The following is a 15,355-nucleotide window of genomic DNA, read 5'->3' as shown; positions in this document are numbered from 1 at the left end:
ATCATACAAAATGTAATCAAATGGAAAAGTCTCTTTTTAAAACTTGTTTTATTAGTTTTAATCTTTTAACTTTATGCATCAAGCAAAAATTTAATTATCTGCAACATTCGCTGACTGGAAGAAATTAGTTTAACATTTAAACCTATTTTCTGCACATTCCAGCACGTAAAATATTTTTTTGTGTGTGTTTACACTCAGTCTTTCAAAGAGATGCAATTAAAACACAGCAGGAAATAAATAAAATCAAAGACTAGCGGTCCTGTTGCTCTATTTTCACCTGTAAAGCAGGAGCGGGGTAGGCGGAGGTTTGTCCTGGTGCAGGTGTGCCGCAGTGGTCAGTGGAAGAATCCGCGAGTTTCTCTGTGAGTTTCCCATTACGTCGTAGCTACTCGGTGCTTGCTCGGAAGTTTAGGGGTTTTTTTCGCTGTAAAAAGAAGTTTTCTTCCCACGAACAACGGATGCTAATGTTTTTGTCACTTTTTACGGAATCAAACTCAAAGTAAGGTCAGTACTTCCACGCTTTAAACGCTGCACGCTCATACTCTCTATAGCTTATCCCACATAACCTCTCCACTCTGCTATTTTATTTGTTTATGTCTTATGCTTTTATGTTGCTTTTTATTCTACTGTGTACAGTGACCTTGAGTGTTTTGAAAGGCGCTTTCAAATAAAATGTATTATTATCATTATCATCATTATTATTATCATCATTATCATCATTATTATTATTATTATTATCATTATTATTATTATTATTATCATCATTATTATCATCATTATCATTATTATCATCATTATCATTATTATTATTATTATCATTATTATTATCATTATCATTATTATTATCATTATCATTATCATTATTATCATCATTATCATTATTATCATTATCATTATCATTATTATCATCATTATCATTATTATTATCATTATCATTATTATCATCATTATCATTATCATTATTATCATCATTATCATTATTATTATCATTATCATTATTATTATCATTATCATTATCATCATTATCATTATCATTATTATCATCATTATCATTATTATTATTATTATTATTATCATTATCATTATCATTATCATCATTATCATTATCATCATTATCATTATTATTATCATTATCATTATCATCATTATCATTATCATTATTATCATCATTATCATTATTATTAGTATTATTATCATCATCATTATCATTATTATTATTATTATTATTATCATTATCATTATCATCATTATCATTATCATCATTATCATTATTATTATCATTATCATTATTATTATCATCATTATCATCATCATTATCATTATTATTATTATTATTATTATCATTATCATTATCATCATTATCATTATCATCATTATCATTATTATTATCATTATCATTATCATTATCATCATTATCATTATCATTATTATCATCATTATCATTATTATTAGTATTATTATCATCATCATTATCATTATTATTATTATTATTATTATCATTATCATTATCATCATTATCATTATCATCATTATCATTATTATTATCATTATCATTATTATCATCATTATTATCATTATTATCATCATTATCATCATTATTATCATTATTATTATTATTAAACTCAACTGGGGATTATAGATTACATAGTATTAGTACACTGTGGTGTTATCTTTCACACTTTATGCGGCTAGCTTGGTGCAGGCAGCACCAATGAATCAGCTGCTAATATACGAGGCACACTTGGAAACCCTAACAGTCCAGGACAGTCCTGATCCTGAGAAGGGACCGGACCCATCCATCTGCTGGCCAATAACTTGCCTCAGTAACACACGGGGCCTCCTGTCCAGCATCAGAGCGGCAAACATGAGCAAGCAGCTCGCTTACTAACACGCTGTCTATCTGCTGATTCCAGGTCTCTCTGTAGATCTCGACAAGTAGTCACTGACTCTTGGACAACTCTTCTCACATTTCATTTCACCCCTCTGTCTGAAATCTTGCACCTGGTCGTGGACGGTTTATGTGCTCACTCGAGCCTTCAGTAGTTTGGAAATTCTCGATGACATCAGTACGTTTCCCAACAATAAGGTTGCAAAGGTGTTGAGAAAGCTCCCTGGGGTTAAACATCGAGAGGTTTCCTGTGTGACACCTGCTTATGAATGAATCAGCTGGTATTAATATTGACATCGTGGCAGTGCTGTCTTCTAATTACTGACAGGTGGCAGCTGTCAGGCTTCAGTGTCCTAACTTTCCATGCATTTGGCACCTCACTTCCTTCATGTGTTCAACACCTTTTCCCTGTTTCACATGTCAACTTAATTCATAGACATTTATGGAAAATGTCAAAAACACCTTCACAAATATATTTAGTTAGAAAACTGGGTGAAACTTATTTTACCCACTAAATGTTACCTTTACCTTATATTATTACCTGTAACTGGTACTCTAAAACAGGGATTTCCTCTGTGTCTTTGGGTCCAAACTGCCTCCTGGCAGCTGAGAAGCGGATAGCCACTGTCAAAGCTAACTTCAGGTTGATAAGAGCCATCCTGGTGATATACACTCTGCCCCCTGATAAGGCACCAAGAGATGCCCCAAAACGTTTTTTAGGGTCCTGGAAGACACAAAAGAAACACTGAGGACTGATTAAAAACAAAGCAAAGATATTATTATTATTAGCCATTTATAAAATGGTCGTGTGGTCCTTCACAGGATTGCTGAATTGCGCTTCTGAATATGAAAACAAAATGATTATTTAACTGCACTGCTGATGTTCTTACAAAATCAAAACTTAAATGTGAATTCATTCATTTCTCGATCCCGCAGTGCCAGCAACTACATGCCATTCAAATGCTGGGCAGGCACAGAGTACTCTGACAGAAATATACACACGTGCGTGAATATTTATGCCAGTAATATGTGCTGCTTTGTTCGAAACATTTCAGGTGATTAATAAGGTCAGAAACACTGCTGTAGGAGACGGCCTGAAGCTTCGAATTGAATCGACCTTTAAAGCACCGAGTCACAGTCTGCTGATGGCAGAATTATTGCAGCCTGATTGCAGAAATCAGGCAGGGTAGGACGTCGGCTTTGTTAGGGAGATCTTTGTGAAGGCTTCCATAATAGGGGTGGGTTTTGATAATCGATTTATCGATTAAAATCAATTCTGGCTTGGATAACGGGATATAGATTCATTAAAATCCTGAATCGATTTTTAAATATACATTTATTTTGCCCAAAACGCCAGAATCTCAGGTTAAACCTCACAAAATTTCAACAACCACCAAACAGCTAAAACAGTAAATGAGAGCAGGAACACGGATTCTGCACAAAGACGTGAACACAAAGCGCGGAGCCGCCGACGGATCAGAATCAGTGAGATGTGACTTTCTCACGGCATGGACACGGTCGGGGCTGAATCGATCCACAATTCGATTCAATTCGGGACCTTGTGCATCGGAATCGAATTGATTCTAGAAATCAGTGACGATACCCAGCATGCCTTGAGTACACATACCATCACAGGCGGCAGCCTTCACTGGGTTCACTGCACTGGGCACTTGGTCTAATGTGTTTTTCCTCTGTTGGCACATTCCACGTACTGTGAGTCCGTCTTTAACCATGCTTTGTTAAAATCACCAGCACTGATGAAAGCCCCGTCCACATGTATCTGCATGTATTTGGTGATGATACTGTGCACCTGGCATTAGCCATGCTAATGCAACCCAACCACTGCAGGAGCCTTCCTATACCCTGCACCCTGCACCCTGCACTGCGTGGTGTTGGATGAGGGTGCACAGCAGAGAGACGAGTCGGACACAAGTGTTCAATTTGTGGCTGGACTGCGCGGTTTATTCAGACTAGGGTCGGGCGATATGTAAAAATCTTCCAACCGACACCCGTCAGTCCAACAATCGCCGATGGGCGATATATTCGCACATGCATAGACTTTGATGGGCGGGGCAATGTAATTATGCTCAGACTGATTTGCACATTTACAACACAGAAGAAGTCCAAACATGGACGAACTAGTTTCCAAAAACAAAAAAACTCGCTGTCAGCGGCTTAAACGCAGTCATCACGATTTAAATTCTTAACGCGTTCGGCCCATCTGGAGCGCAGAACGAACAAACTTTGGACAAACTGCTTGAAATGCGTTGACAGAGACATTTCAGGGATTTAGACTCAATCTGCACCGAGTACGTAATATCGGATCGGTCCATCTCTACTATATACCAAGATGGCGGCACACATTTGCAGCAGCTTACGGCTCTCCGTCTCAGTTCTGCTTTCAAAATTTGTTGCACCCATCAGAGCCTCTGATAAGCGGCCTAACAATAGGTTGGAGATGGTCCAGGATGAGTCGTTCCAGGGTCTTCATGACGTAAGAAGTCAGTACCACAGGTCTGTAATCCTGGGGGTCTCTGGGACGTGGCGTCTTCGGTACAGGATCGAAGCATGAGGTTTTCCACAGCACTGGGACCCTCAGATTCAGACTCATCATGAACAGTTTATGAAGGACTCCACAAAGCTGGGGGGGCACAGGCCTTGCGGACGTGGGGACTCACCCCGTCTGGTCCAGCAGACATGCCACTCCACACCTCTCTCATACTGCTGGAGTTTCCACTCCACCTTTCATTGTTAACCATTGTTAGCCTCTCTGATCGTGCCCTTTAAGAACACCTGAACCATTCTCACCTCTCTATTGCCTGCTCACCCATGGCTTGTTATTTGGGTAACGATGGACCGTCCGAGCTGGGACAATGGACTTGAAAAGGTTATGTTGATACACTCAGTAAGCTCACTGATGTCCTCACCATGAATTTCACAGAGTGTCTCCCAGCCTATCACCTCAAAACAGCCCTGTAGACCTGCTAAGCCCTTCTTCATCCACCTCCTAATACTTCTAGTGGTCACAGGCTTGCCTTTCACACAAAGCGGGGAGCGAGATGAATCAGGTGGGGGCTGTGGGGTTAGGCGAGGGAGGAACATAAAGAGCCCCCAACATTCTCCAAAAGTTGATTCTGTTCATCTGGACGAAGCGTTTTGTGGGAGAAATGGTTCCTCACTCATTCAAGTGACTTCTGCTGCAGGTTTCCCCAATCTTATAAACAGTACATTTACATAATGACTGGGGGGGGGGACGACTCCCAGCAGCTTTCAACCGCCGGTTGTCAGAAATGCCACTTGCAGCCAGCTAAGTGACTGTATCTCTACATTTGTTGTTGATAAGTGTTTTTCACCGCTTATAATTTCAATAACTTATAAATAATTAGTTAGTTCTTTAAAGAAAGAGCATCTCTGAAATAAACCCATTGTTCTCTAGAATATGGTTATATCTAAAAAAGCTAAGGCACAGGAAATCAGGCTGTTGAGTTTGAAGTGCCTTCTTTGGCTGCCACTGGAAATCTGCACCGACCTTAAATGGTGTCACGTAGCGACCATCAGGAGTCAGATCTCCGGTCTTATTCAGCAGGTTCTCGCGTGGGATTCTCACATTGTGGAACATCGCAAACCTGTTGTGAGAGAAAGACGTAAATGTTACAGAAAAGAATTGGTTACACATCAAAGAGCGAGCCATTCAGTGGATTCTAATGTTTCTTTGTTTCTGGTGTGCAGGCAGGTCAGGCAGAGATATTTATTGTTGTTGTTGTTATCATCATTGTCATCATCATCATAAAAAAAATCAACCCAAATTCAAGACAGAAAAAAGAAATGTTACCATTTCATTAAAAAAAATTGCTAATGTTTAGTCTTGTGGCACCAACACATTTAAAAGAAGAAAAAAAGTTGGGACGGAGGCAACAAAAGACTGTATTATTTAAAATATAGCGCAGGGCACTGAATTGGGTGATTCCCACAAAGCTGTGGTTAGTAAGTCTAGGTCATATTTTCCAAAACCAAAGAGATCTCGAGGAATAAAGTGGGGTTTTTTTTTAAAAATAATTTTAACACAATTTCACAGTAATTTACTAAAGATTCTTATTTTATAAGTCTAATCTTCATGTGTTTTATCTTGTTCGATCACCTGCTTTTTCACAGTATTCATTCACGTTGTAGCTGGATTCACCAGCTTAGCTTAGCTCATAGCCAACTCACTAGCAGCAAGGCACCTTCACCTGTCCCTTCTGCACTTTCCTGCTCAGTGGTCCAAATGTTTAGTTATGCCCAGCTACTTTCAATACCACTGACATTTAGACTCTTTGTCCAATTGATCATCGAATTAACTTCAACAATTACTTTCACTAAACCAAGGGTTCAGTTGAGGAGTTGAGGAGGTCATTTAGCCATTTAAATCAGCTGTGTTGGATCAAGGACATCTAAAACCTGCAGCACACCGACCCTCGAGGCCTGGCGTTGGACACCCCTGCTCTAAAACGTCACCATATCTTTTAGACCCCATTCCTAAAAGACTGCTCAAAGAAGTCCCACCTTTCATTGATGTCCCACCTTTCATCTAGGACTTATAATTAGGCAGTTCCCTGAAGTGTCTTATCACTTCTATGCTGATGATATTCAGCTCTATTGTTCTTTTAAGCCGATGGAAGTCCATAAACTGTCCTCTTTAATTAAATGTTTAGCTTCCATTGAACAGTGGCTTGGTGACAACTACTTACAGTTGAACTCTGAGAAGTCAGAAACTCTAATTATTGCCCCCGACAACCAGATATCTCTAATCAAACAGCATCTTGGTTCTCTTGGCTCATCTGTTCACCCGAGCCTCAGGTACCTTGGTGTGATGTTTGATTCTGCCATGTCCCTAGAACAACACTCTCGCCAGTTAATAAGGAACTGCCTTTTTCAGCTAAGAAACATCTCCAAACTGCGAACTTTGCTGTCTAAGTCTGAGTTAGAGATGGTTATTCATGCTTTTATTTCTTCTCGCTTAGATTATTGTAACAGTCTTTTTCTTTGTTTGAGCAAAAGGAATCTTGACCGTCTCCAGTTAGTCCAGAATGCTGCTGCAAGGCTTTTAACTGAGACACGAAAAAGAGAGCACATTACACCAGTGTTACGCTCATTACACTGGCTTCCAGTACATTTTAGAATTCATTTTAAAATCTTGGTACTGACTTTTAAAGCTTTGAATTGTGATGCCCCTTCTTACATTTCTGATCTTTTAGAACCCCATGCTCCCTCTCGCAGCCTGAGATCTTCTAATCAAAGGCTTGTTGGTAGTCCCTCGAACATATTTTAAAACCAGAGGTGATCGATCTTTTAGAGCGGTAGCCCCCAGGTTGTGGAATGCTCTCCCTACATCATTTCGTTGCCTTGATTGTATTTATTCTTTTAAAAAGCAACTTAAGACTCATTTATTTAGATTGGCTTTTAATTAGATTTGTGCTGTGTTTTATTATTAATGTATTTTATGTATTTCTGTTTAATATTACTGTAAAGCACTTTGTGGTTTTTATCCTGTGAAAAGTGCTATATAAATAAATTGATTTGATTTTGATTTGATGCATAAGTGTTAAATTTGATCAACCTAATCATTGGCTACATACCACAAGCCTTCAAGCTGACAATAGTTAAATCACTACTTAAAACCCATCGCTTGACCCAGCTGTCTTAGCTAATTACAGAATAAGCCAATCTCCAACCTTCCTTTACATGAAGACAGAAGACACAAGAATTAGCTACGCTACAGCAATGTCTTAAAGACAAAAAGACCTGGATGACCTCTGCTTCCACATTCAGATAAAACCGAGAAATCGAGGAGGATGAGGATGATGTAGATGATGATTTACCTCTTCCAGCCATACATACATTACACAAACATCACATCGGTGAGACACGTCAGAACAGGTAGCGTAAAGAAAAACAATGAAATGTCCCTTGTCCCCTCTTCTTTTTGCGTTATCAATTGATCCATTGGTGATTAAACTGCGAGCTGACAATTGCATTAAGGGCATCTTCAGAGCTGACCAGGAGCACAAAATATCCTTATATGCTGACGATCTCCTGCTGTATATGTCAGAGCCTTTATGATCTCTTCCCGTGCTCTCGCCATTTTTGAATGTTTTGGCAAACTTTCAGGTTACAAGTTGAACCTGCATAAAAGTGAATTTCTCTGTATTAACTCTGTAGCCAGGAAGGTTTCATTTTCAAATTTTCAATTTAAAGTTAAATCAGAGTATGTGACCTATCGGGGGTTAAGGTTACCCACTCATACAAAGGTCTTTATGAAAGAAACTTTGTCCCGCTGCTTGAGAATACTGAGACAGATCTTCAGAGATGGACCAGTTTACTACTGTCATTAACTGGCTGCATCAGTTCTATCAAAATGAACATACGACCCAAGTTCCTTTATTTATTTCAATGTATCCCATGCTACTTACCCAATAAGTATTTTATAACACTGACTAAGTATATCTCTGCATTTATTTGGAACGGCAAAAGTCCACGAATTCATAAAGATTTCATACAGAGAACTAGGCCAAACTTTCAGTCTTATTATTGGGAAGCAAATATTCAAAATATGCTGTACTGGATGAGTAGTTTCACTACAGAGACTCCAGCTTGGCTCCAAATTGAGTCATTGAGTCAAACGTGCCTATGAGCTTTGTTGAGTCCAGCGCTGCCATTAGAACTGTACAACTATAGACGTAACCCTTTGTTGTATGACTCGCTCAGAATCTGGGTGCAATATCTACCTATTCGGAACCATGGTAACAGGGTTCTGGCGGATCGGAGCTGGCTTGGCCCTGACTTATCGAAGAATTAAGAAAGCGGAACCGGCTGTTCAAACCCCCACAAGGCTGCCTGCTGGGATTGGAATGATGGGAGAGGCGTGAGTTTCTCAAAATGGGTTTTATTGAGTCAGCACGGATAAGATCTTGGAGAGGCTACGGCTGCTGTGAATACTCAGAATAAGATCTCTGACTGCAGACTGGATACATCTCGGAAGGGCTAGCTCAGAATAAGATCTCTGGGCGCAAATTGTATGACATCTTGGGGAGGCACACTGCCGTGAGTTCTCAGAAATCGGCTCCTTGAGCACAAGAAATGACAACATCAAAGAACGCAAGTATGGCGAAGCTCGCGGCTCTCCAACAGGAGATTGAGAGACCAGTGTTGGACTGTAGAACTGCTTTGAAATTCATATGAGCTGTTCGCACTAAAGTAAAAAGCACCATCACTTCATGCGGATACCCCTTTGGCGCCAGCGGTGGTCTCGAGGCTGGAGCCGAAAAACAACACCCTGATAACGACTGTGTTTAGTCTGTTCCTTCCCATTCCATGCAAGGCCACCTGGGTTGGCTGGAAGACTGTTTACTTAGCCTGGCAGGGCGAAGGACACTGTCTCAGCTGAACTATGGACACGCACACACATACACTTACACTGATAAGCACACACTCATCCCCCTCCCTTTCCAAGTGTCTTCAAGCATTGGCACGGCGGGTTTGTGTGCCGCGCTGGAATGGTAGCGCTGTGCAGGGCGGCTGCTGTGTTCGCCTTGTATTACTCCTCACCCCCCACCCAATCCTGTGGCTTGTCATGTCTTTCACAAAGTTGTACTGTGGACATTTATGTGCTTTTTGTGCAGAGGAGTTTTTTTGTTTCCTGTTCTCATGCTGTCCTACCATGGAAGCACAGCATGAGTAGAGGTCTCTTTTTTTCCTCTTGCACTTTCCCACTGTAGTGTATATTTCAGTGTTTTTCTGTAACGCTACCGATCTCCGACTTGTATCCCCATGTAATGTCTGTGTTGTGTGTGTAAGGTCGGGGGGGGGGGGGGGGGGGGCAACCTGCATGTGGCGAATAAAGCTTTGATTGAAGTAGGAAAAGGTTTGAGTTACACTTAATGTCAATTAAAGCACCTATCTGCTCAAATCATATGTTCCCACCCTCCATGATGGACTCTGCCTTTTAAAATATGGGAAAGCAATGGACTTAGAAATATCAAAGACCTTTTTGTAGATGGAATTGTTGCCTCATTTTCGCAGCTCCCGAAGCAGTTTAATGTTCCTCTGGAGCATTTTTATGCTATTTACAAATTCTCCACTTTGTAAAGAGTCGATTTCCTTTATTTCCAGAACTACCTGAGGAAACTTCTTTGGATAAAATTATTAATATAAACATCCATAATACCGCCCACCCCTAAGACACAGTCATACAGTCTAAATGTCAAATGTGTGGTTAAAAAGATTCACGAAGAGAACTGTAATGTTCGTTCAGTACTCTGAAACACTGTGTGTACCATTCCAGCACACCAACACTTATGTCTCTGACTGCAATAGCCAGTGAGAACATATTTCCACAACATCAAGGGCATCATGTCTTTATTTGCTTGTGTTTTCCATCTTATTTTACAAATGCAGCATTTGCAGTCACCTACCCATTATCCAGTCCGTTCTGACCCAGCTTCTTCCCCATGTCTCCGACCAGCACACCAGGCAAAGCCAGCAGGGTCTTGGGATCTCTCACCTGGAGCAGAGTGATTACAGCTTAACTGGCTGTGTGTCAAATACACAAATCTACACAAACATCTGAAAATAACACACAGTATAAGATACCTGCAGTATGACTTTATTTGACCAACTCTGCTGATCATACATGATTTCTAACGCTTTTAGAAATCGTGGTGTTCTCAAGTCTTTTCAGACAGTTATCATTTTTAAGAAATAATGAAAATGAAAATAACACACCATTTTATTTAAAATAAATAGTCTTTTGTATGCATCTTGCTTTTTGTAAGGGCCGTGCAGCCCACGTCGTAGGCTATTCACAGCGCACAAGTGAGCGATAGCAGAGAGTCCAGGCAGGGTAGGTTGACATGAGGATTTGTGACAGAAGAATAGCAGTAAGAGTGAAAAGGAAAGGTTTATCTGGTGGAAGTGAGACCTGCTGACAGGATGACAAGCTGGAGGTGGCAGAGTGGAAGATACTAAGGTTTCTTTATTGAGAGTGAAGAGAATGGACCAAATTAGAAATGACATAAATTAGAGAGACAGCACAGGTCAAGCATTCTGGAGACAAAATTAGACAGACATGCAAGCAAGAGGAAAAGAGGAACCACAGAAAATATTTATATGTCCTCCATTAAGGGAAGACGTGTAGAGGGCTGCTGTAGCAAGAGGATGCTTGGGACGGGGTGAGACGGACATATCTGCTGTGGTGCAGCTGAAAAAAAAGTTACTTGAGGGACGCCATCTGAGCTTGAAAAATGATCAGGTACTAGAGATGGGCAGAGCGAGGCGTGTACTGAGGTTTCAAAACAATCTGAATCCCATCTCCACAGTGACACCTGCTGGCCAATGTGGCTATTGCAAGCCCGTGACAATCTGTGAAACCGTAACACAGACAAGTCCTAACAAAGCTACTTATTGCACCAGACTGTCAATAATGGTGACCACCACACACTTTGGGGAAATCCGCGCACAAACAAGGCAAGATAATATTGAGCCTGTTGCAACTGTAATGAACAGGGATGGGAATTGAGAAAAACAGTTCCCAGTAGTCCAATTCCTTGGAATTGTTAGTCTGCCTATCGATCCCACTTGTCAGTTCTAGCACTCGCACTACAATCAGCTGATTTCAGTCTGCAGGTCAGAGCAGGAAAACAGCAACATTTACATTTATTGCACAAAAGGATGAGATAAACGGTAAAGTGGGAAACTGCATGCAGGACAGAAACAACCGCAGAATGTTCCTCACACAACTTTGATTCTTTGCTAGCATCTGCCAATAGAGCATGCTAATGCAAAGCTAGCTAAGAACAGAGTGAAAGCTGAATGAATGCCGAGCCCAGCAGCCATCTTTTCTTTTTGCAGTCAGCTTTGAATTCTACTAAGACAAAGACCTTAGAGATGGAAGATTTGTGCTGGAGTGTGGAGTTGTAGCCTCGTTGTTATTTTTTATTGTTAGCTTTTTTACAGAGCAACTTGCAACTAATGTAACAAGTAGTATAATAAATAACCTTTTCCCAGGAGTAATTAAGTATCATACTGCATTACTTTTAAGTGAAGTGTTCTGTGAAACGTGTAATAATGGCTTTTTTAATTAACAACTCAATACGGAGCTCCTCTGATGACATGGTCCAAAAAATAAATAAATTGTGGCCACAAAATACTACTTCGTGCCCTCGAAATAGTATAACGTGCCCATGAAATACTTATTTGTGGGCACGAAACACTTGACCGATAACCGTGATCCTTCCCAGACCCTTGCAGTTGGTTGACAATAAAATCTATCCCGGCGTCCAGGTCGTACTTACGTCTGTAAAGCAACTGGGCTCTCAATAATAATAATTGCTATATAACTTTTGCACTGTCCACTTCCTGCTGTGACAAAACAAATTTCCCACATGTGGGACTAATAAAGGTTATCTTATCTTATCTTAATATCCTGTTTAAATGTCTCTCTGTAATAATGGTTCCTCGCATTGCCAGGCTTTTCAAAATGCATTTGTAGCTCATTCCCAGCCTAATAAAACTCACTCATACTAGGGCTGGGCGATATGACCCAAAATTCATATCTCAATATATTTTACCTGGACGGCGATATAAGATATATATCTCGATATTTTTTTTAAGCCATAAAGTAAGAACAAAAAGAGAGCTGTGTCCCAGATGTCACACAGGCACTTTTATTAACATAGAGCATAGATGTACATAAAATTTACTCAAAAATAAATTATGAGCATTTATTAAATAATAATGCTCCATAAATAAAAGAAAACAATGTTGTTTTTGTGCATAACAAAAAGCTCACAATTGTGCAGTCAAAATGTAAACTAAAAGATGCAGAGCATAGTAACAAAGACAGATTTCACAGCTGCTCTGTTCCCAACTTCTACTGTGTGACTGACAGCATTGAGTTTGAAATCCTCTTCGTAACCACGTCTCTTAACAGGTGCCATTTATGGTCCTTATACACAGTAGGGCAGGGGTGTCCAAACTGTTTTCACTGAGGGCCACATACATAAAAATATAGGAGGGGCTGGGCCACTTACTAGAAATTAGGTATATAACCTTAACTTTAGTGTATTAAACTTAGAAAAATCACTTATAAGTGGTCGAATATATTATATTGTTGAATATAATTAAAGACAAAACTGCCTTCATCACAGCTTTCCATAAATGGATCTTTATTGATTTATTCAGAAAAAGCTTTGGTAGCTCATTCTCAGAACAGCAGCCTCAGATTTCTTCTTAGACAGAAGATTTACAGCACAGAGAAAAAACAATAAAGGGGAAATGGGACGGGCACATTTCAAGTTTGTTATTTAAGTTATTAGGCTTAGCAACACACCTATTAACGTTCGTTTGAAACCGTTATCAACATAACAGACTGAACTGGACTTAATAACAGGAGTGCATATAATTTTAGTAAATTATTCTGGTGAGTATCAGCTGCGCTGGGTATGTAAATCGGGACATCCAGCCGCGGTGCTGATCGCCACTCGTGCCAAAAATCCAGACAAATGTCACTTGATCAAGGAGCAAATCTGCATCAGATGAGATCAGCTGACTTTGCGTGTACGTGGGCAGTGCACAGCGGTGTGTACTCTGTGTGTTAACAAGAAAAGCGCATATAAGAAAGTGGTGTGCAATAGTGCTGGTTATCGTCACTGATTTCTAGAATCGATTCAATTCCGATTCACAAGGTCCCGAATCGATTCGTTCCACGATTCGATTTAATTCGATTTGATTTGATTCACTTCGATTTGAATCTGGGAAATTTTGACAGTCAGATATATTATAATTCAGATCAGTACATTTACATATTTTTGTATCTATAAAAAGGAAGCTGACACATGCAAGAGTTTATCAAAGGTGTGAGCATCACAGCAGATGCCTTTGTGTCAAAGTAGCTGAAGATAAAACACAGAAAAACATGAAGGTGATTTTCCTGGCCTGGGATTTTATAAAAATATTCTGCAGTACATCAAAAACAAGAGAAAACCATTAATGAACATATGAACATTACCTCTGAAGTTACAGCGGTTTTATTAGAGACACAGCTGAGCGTTTTGCATTTTGCATAATTTTAAAAAGTTTAAATTTGTTCAGTATTGAACAGCAGAAATTAGGTTTTCTTTTCGGAAGTATATAAAACGAAAAAGAAAAAAAAAACCGTCGGTCGACAGCACTGTAAACAACGGTAGACTTGTGCGTAACTGCAGAAAACAGTACAGAGAGAGAGAGAGAGAGAGAGAGAGCTGTGCGTCATGGTCGAAGCAAAACAGTAAAAGCCAGAATCGATTTTAATCGATAAATCGATTATAAAAACCCACCCCTAGTGTGCAAAAGCAGGGTAGTGACAGAATTGATGCGCATTATTGATATTTGAAGCATGTGTACCTGCACATTAACACACGGGTACTGTGGAATATATTTTTTACTCACCTAAAGTGCTCGTCCACTCCCTGCAAAAAAATAGCAGCTGTGCGGTGTCTGTGGCATCAGTGCTCTCATCGCATGCGATGGAGTAAAGATCAAAAGCACAGCTTTATCAGACAGTTGCAGTTTAATGTTGGCTGACAAGTCTTCAGCAACTGGATTTCTGGACATGCTGACGTTGTTGACGGGCGCATTATTTCGGTGACTTTAACGAGGCCGTGTTTTATGAGGTCTCCATCTGAAAAAGGCTTGCCATGTCTTGCGATGAGTTGGGCGACCTCATAGCTGGCTATTGTAGCCTTTTTCTGGACCTTTTGAGCACGAAATAATTACTGTTGCTGACCCCGCAGGAGAGATACCCTTTGCTTTAATTTCTGCTCTGGCTCAGCACCAGTGTAGGATGCATAGGCCTGATGTTTGGTTTCATAATGACGTCGTACATTATACTCTTTCATAACTGCCATAATTTCAGTGCAGATCAAACAGACACACTTCCCCTTGAATTCTTTGAAGAAATATTCACTCTCCCACCATGTCTGAAATTTTCTGCATTCACTTTCTACCTTTCGCTTCTTTGGTTCTGCCATGTTTAGTAACTAACTTGGGCTAAATTTCTTCTGTGATTGTCCTTTTTGGTGGAGCAACTGCCACGATCGACAGTAGCTCCCCCTGGTGTTAAAACTAAGAAGTGCAATACACTCAAGCAAAAGTTGAAGTGCGGGCCATATTCGATTCTATTTATAAAATTACTTGCGGGCCAATTAAAAATGGATCGCGGGCCGCAGTTGGCCCGCGGGCCGGAGTTTGGACACCCCTGCAGTAGGGTAATATTACGTTGAAGCACAGTACGTATCACTCCGCGAGGCTCCTCGGTAGCCGTAATGCTCTGACAATCCATCAACCGGTGCAGCACCGTAGCTTACCAAAGTCGTACTAAAACATTTTTTGACAGATTGCCGAGCGCTGTGTACCACATAAAATCGCTTCGCGGCCATCAAGCACAACCAGAAT

General features: G+C 40.2%; 1 protein-coding gene across 6 annotated transcripts in view; it reads right to left on the bottom strand.

The window, feature by feature from the left end:
* Nucleotides 1-15,355, bottom strand: part of LOC146523686 (peroxisomal acyl-coenzyme A oxidase 3-like) — a 39,190-nt gene that overhangs the window by 10,923 nt on the left and 12,912 nt on the right. For all 6 annotated transcript variants that reach the window (XM_085153973.1, XM_085153971.1, XM_085153975.1 and 3 more), the window contains 3 exons: nt 10,339-10,427; nt 5,418-5,514; nt 2,430-2,612 (listed from right to left, as the gene is read on the bottom strand). In XM_085153973.1, coding sequence (XP_085010099.1) covers nt 2,430-2,612; nt 5,418-5,514; nt 10,339-10,427 — 369 coding nt within the window. The remainder of the gene's footprint in view (nt 1-2,429; nt 2,613-5,417; nt 5,515-10,338; nt 10,428-15,355) is intronic.

The sequence above is a fragment of the Neolamprologus multifasciatus genome, chromosome 3, assembly GCF_963576455.1.
Source record: "Neolamprologus multifasciatus chromosome 3, fNeoMul1.2, whole genome shotgun sequence".
NCBI classification, from domain to species: Eukaryota; Metazoa; Chordata; class Actinopteri; order Cichliformes; family Cichlidae; genus Neolamprologus; species Neolamprologus multifasciatus.
Note: the sequence above shows the minus strand (reverse complement) of the source record. Positions and strands in the feature narration are given on the sequence as shown.